Source organism: Podarcis filfolensis, assembly GCF_964270895.1.
Source record: "Podarcis filfolensis genome assembly, contig: HAP1_SCAFFOLD_498, whole genome shotgun sequence".
Classification (NCBI taxonomy): Eukaryota; Metazoa; Chordata; class Lepidosauria; order Squamata; family Lacertidae; genus Podarcis; species Podarcis filfolensis.
The window spans coordinates 446-4,780 of record NW_028149188.1 but is presented as its reverse complement, the minus strand read 5'-3'; the positions used below and the strand labels follow the sequence as shown (position 1 = coordinate 4,780).

The 4,335-nt window shown below is 43.0% G+C and overlaps 1 protein-coding gene across 1 annotated transcript; it reads left to right on the top strand.

Annotated features, from left to right (window-relative positions):
- Positions 1–240: 240 nt before the first annotated feature.
- On the top strand, positions 241–3,055 carry LOC310755146 (C-1-tetrahydrofolate synthase, cytoplasmic-like). The gene is made up of 3 exons (XM_083631832.1): positions 241–336; positions 1,320–1,456; positions 2,522–3,055. Exons 1-3 carry the CDS (start codon positions 315–317, stop codon positions 2,669–2,671), a joined length of 309 nt encoding a protein of 102 aa, XP_083487958.1. The 5' UTR covers positions 241–314; the 3' UTR covers positions 2,672–3,055.
- Positions 3,056–4,335: the final 1,280 nt, after the last annotated feature.

Here is a 4,335-nt window from a genome sequence, read left to right as displayed (position 1 = left end):
AAGATTTCAGGCCTATATCACATGCATACCGTATATGGCAAAGGGATTTCAGTCCAGAACCAGATGCTTGCACCTTCTGGAACAGATAACATTTGCGTCCCCCGTCCCCCATTTATTTCCAGAGGAGGTTGCGCTTCAGTTTGCCCCAGACTTAGAATGAGGGAATAGAATTCCAGCCAGCTTTTTCCTTCCTCAGAGACCGCTGACCACTGCTGCTTTGTTCTCGCCTTTTCAGCTTGAGCAGTATTAATGCAGGGAAGCTCTCACGCGGCGACCTCGGAGACTGTTTCATCCCCTGTACGCCGAAAGGATGCATGGAGCTCATCAGGCAGACAGGTGAGCAGGGAAAAGCCATGTAGCCTCTTGCCTGGGTAAAGATGCTACTGTGAAAGAGGTCCAGGAAGAATTAAGTTCCTGGTGTGTTTTGCTGTGCTAGGGACAAAATATTAAGAAAAAGGGCTAAAATGTACAAGACAAGAACTAATGAGTGCTCAAAATCATCAGGAAAGGAAAGGTATCTTCTACCACATGTGGTGGACTTGCAAAGAGATAAAGGCTTTCTGGGAAATGGTATATAATGAGTTAAAGAAAATGTTTTAAAATCCTTTTGTTAAAAAACCAGAAGCCTTTTTACTGGGTATAGTGGGTGAAGAGATTCCGAGGGAAGATAAAAGACGGTTTATGTATGCAACAACTGCACAAGAATTATTTTAGCCCAAAAATGGAAATAACAAGAAGTACCAGTGAAAGAAGAGTGGCAGATGAAGATGATGGACTTTGCAGAACTGGCAAAGCTGACAGGAAAAATCCAAAACCAGCACAATCAAGTATTCCAAAGGGATTGGAGTCAATTTATACGATATCTGAAAGATAATTGTAAGCAATTAATGTCACTAGCAGGGCTGTTTGAAGACTTGTAGTGAGAAATTTTCTGTCTTTCTATATTTATTTAAATTTTGAGCCATTCTGTAATGAGCGTAATTAGAATTGGAAAACGTATAAATTGCAATGATATAAAGGTTGATTTTGAAAGCCATGAGGCGGGAGTGAAATAAGTCAATATGCTCTACAGAGCCAGGGTGGTATTGTGGATAATGATGATATGAATGTATAATATTAAATGGAAAATAAATAAAAATTATATTTATAAAAAAGATTAGGAGAAAGATGCCACCCTGCCTGTGGGGAAGCAAAGTGGCTCAGTGGTGTAGCTTCTGCTTTTTTCATGCAGTGGAATCCCACAAGCCCTAGAGGCTGAAATACGTCATTACCACAGCTCAGAATTCAGGCAAAACTAAGTTGTGAGTTCTGTATTTCAGGTGTTCAGGTGGCTGGGAAAAGAGCCGTGGTGATTGGTCGCAGCAAGATAGTTGGCGCTCCGATGCATGACCTCCTGCTCTGGAACCACGCGACTGTGACAACATGCCACTCCAAGACTGCGTCCCTGGCTGAGGAGGTAAGGCTGGGAGGTGGGCGGGGTATAAATAAATTATTATTTATTTATTTATTTATTTATTTATTTATTATTATTATTATTATGCTTGGAAGTACAAAGTTGCCTTGGTGATACTATCCTGTGTTGATTGCAGTAGTCATTGTATCACCACCTGTTCATTGTTTCCTTGTAGAAGTCAGCGGAGAGGATGCAGGGGACAAAGATAGGATTAGTTGGCTCTGCCCATTGTTGGCTCTGACTCCACCTACCTTCTCACCCCTTGCTTTTTCCTGTAAGACCTATTGCAGTCGTTAAGAGTCGTCAACAGGCTCATCACAGCTATCTGCCAATCACCCATTCCCACCACCCTTCTGAGTAATACCCCTCCCCACCTTCACACTATATAGAAGGATCTGGCAACTTCTGTTTCAGTGTATCTGAAGAAGTGTGCATGCACACGAAAGCTCATACCAAGAACTAACTTAGTTGGTCTTTAAGGTGCTACTGGAAGGAAAAAAATTTTTTGTTTTGACTATGGCAGACCAACACGGCTACCTATCTGTAACTCCACCTACTGTTAGCCTCCTGCATTACACCCTACTTCTTCCTCTTCCTGTTCTTTTTGTTCTTCTAAATTTATTTATAGCTCACTCTCCCTCCCTGATGGGAACAGCTAAAACATGGGGGGGGGATTAAACAATATCCACACACACATGTATGTATACACAAATACACACCCACCCATACATAAAAATCTGTAACCACTATACAGATAATTGCAATAAAAATAGGGCAGCGCCAGTCTGACTTCTCAAGTGGAGGGGAGTTCTAGAGTCTGGGAGCAGCCACCGAGAAGGCCCTCTCCTACGTCCCCATCAAGCATGGGGTCAAGAGGGAAGGGCCTTGCAGGCCTAATGGACTCTAGCCACCACTGGGTTCTTCTCCTCTCTTCTCCCTGCCTTTAAACATTTATTTTAAAATAGAGTATTCGCTTTAAAGGGGTGGGGTAGGAGAGAGACTGAGGAAGAGGGAAGGGTAGTGGAGCATGTCTGGTGAACCCTGGGTTGATGCAAGCTCTGTTTGCAGGTCAGCAAAGCAGATATCCTGGTGGTTGCTGCTGGCAAGGCAGAGATGGTGAAAGGTGATTGGATCAAACCTGGCGCGGTCGTGATTGACTGTGGAATCAACCACATACCAGGTAATTTTTTAAAAAGCGTTGCACTGTGCGAAATATGAGCGAGCCAGGGCTGAACTGATATTACCCTCGGTGGTACCTTTCCCGGGAAAATCAGAGACTCACTATGTCAGGTTCATATTGGAAGACCGGACAAATGCTAGAACATTAGCAGTGGCGAAGTTTTTAATCAGTGATTGTAAGAACCAATGCTCCCTATCTTTAAGTCTGAACAAAATGTTTGTTTAACCTGGAGGTAGGCTGTTTGAACTGTGCATTGCTTTGTAACAATTTGTTGGGTCTCTGGACCGTAATAAAGATTGATTGACAGTATAAAAACCTGACATATTGATACTCATAAAACTATGCTGTAGGAAAAAAATAAAAAAGCGGCTTCTGGAAAACAAAAACATGAGAAGAGCCTGCAGGATCAGGCCAACATCCCATCTAGTCTTAGAGTGGCCAGCCAAATGTCTGTGGGAAACCAGCAAGAATGCTCTCCCCTCCTGTGGTTTCTAGCAACTGGTATCATAGAGTTGGAAAGGGACCCTGAGGATCATTCAGTCCAACCCTGTGCAGTGCAGGAATATGCATGTGTCCCTTACAGGGATCGAACCTGCAACCTTGGCATTATCCGCACCGCACTCTTACCAATTGAGCTATCCGCTCCACAGCCTCAAACTGTGGAGCCAGCACACAGTAGCCGTTGAGAGCCTTATCCTCTGTGGAATTTGTCTAATACTCCTTTAAAGAAATGCAATTTGGTGGTTATCGCTGCCTCTTACAGGAGCAAATTCCATAGTTTTAATAATAATAATAAATAATAATAATAATATAGTCATACCTCGGGTTAAATATGCTTCGGGATGAATATTTTTGGGTTGAGCTCCACGGCGACCCGGAAGTAACGGAGTGCATTACTTCCAGGTTTCGCTGCTCACACATGCGCATATGCTCAAAATGACGTCACACATGCGCGGAAGTGGCGACTCACGCAGACGCGGGTTGCATTCGCTTCACGATGCGGACGGGGCTCCGGAATGGATCCTGTTCGCATCCAGAGGTACTACCGTAATTTATTATTTATACCCCACCCATCTGGCTGGGTTTCCCCAGCCACTCTGGGTGGCTTCCCAAAAAATATTTTAAAAATATTTAACTGCTATCGTGATAGCCTCTTACTCACCTTTTCTCTTATAAGTCCCGAATGTTGTGGCTTTCCCTCACAGCCCCTTGATTGTTTTGGTTGCCCTTTCCTGGACGTTTTTCCAACTCTGCAGTATCCTTTCTGAGGTGAGGCAGCCAGAACTGCACACGGTATTCCAAACACAGCTGTGTAATGACATCAGGAGTTGTATTTTCCTTTCCTAATGCTCCCTAGTGTGGATTTCACCAGTTTTCACAGCTGCTACACTCTCAGAAAGTTGTGGGGCAAGAGACCTCCTCTGTTTTTTTGCCAATAAATTTTTATTAGTTTTCCATACAATTATACATTTTTAACCAAATTTTAACAAATATCTCTTTTTGAACTTCCTTCAGCGTCTCTGACAATCATCCATATTTATATCCTTAATACGCATTCCCTTCATTCGTATTGCCATTTAACTTCCCTTCTCCTTTTATTTCATATTAACAATACTTCTTTGTTTTTACAGTGCCTCCTGAAATCCCACTAGCGTTGTTTTCACATCACACACATTTTTCAGATAATCTACAAACTTTCCCC

Bases quoted from the DNA above. Each gene is read 5' to 3' on its own strand.
- LOC310755146 (XM_083631832.1), top strand. From the start codon at position 315: ATGGAGCTCATCAGGCAGACAG. The intron at 337-1,319 runs GTGAGCAGGGAA...TCTGTATTTCAG, and splicing joins GGAGCTCATCAGGCAGACAG to GTGTTCAGGTGGCTGGGAAA. The intron at 1,457-2,521 runs GTAAGGCTGGGA...CTCTGTTTGCAG, and splicing joins CTGCGTCCCTGGCTGAGGAG to GTCAGCAAAGCAGATATCCT.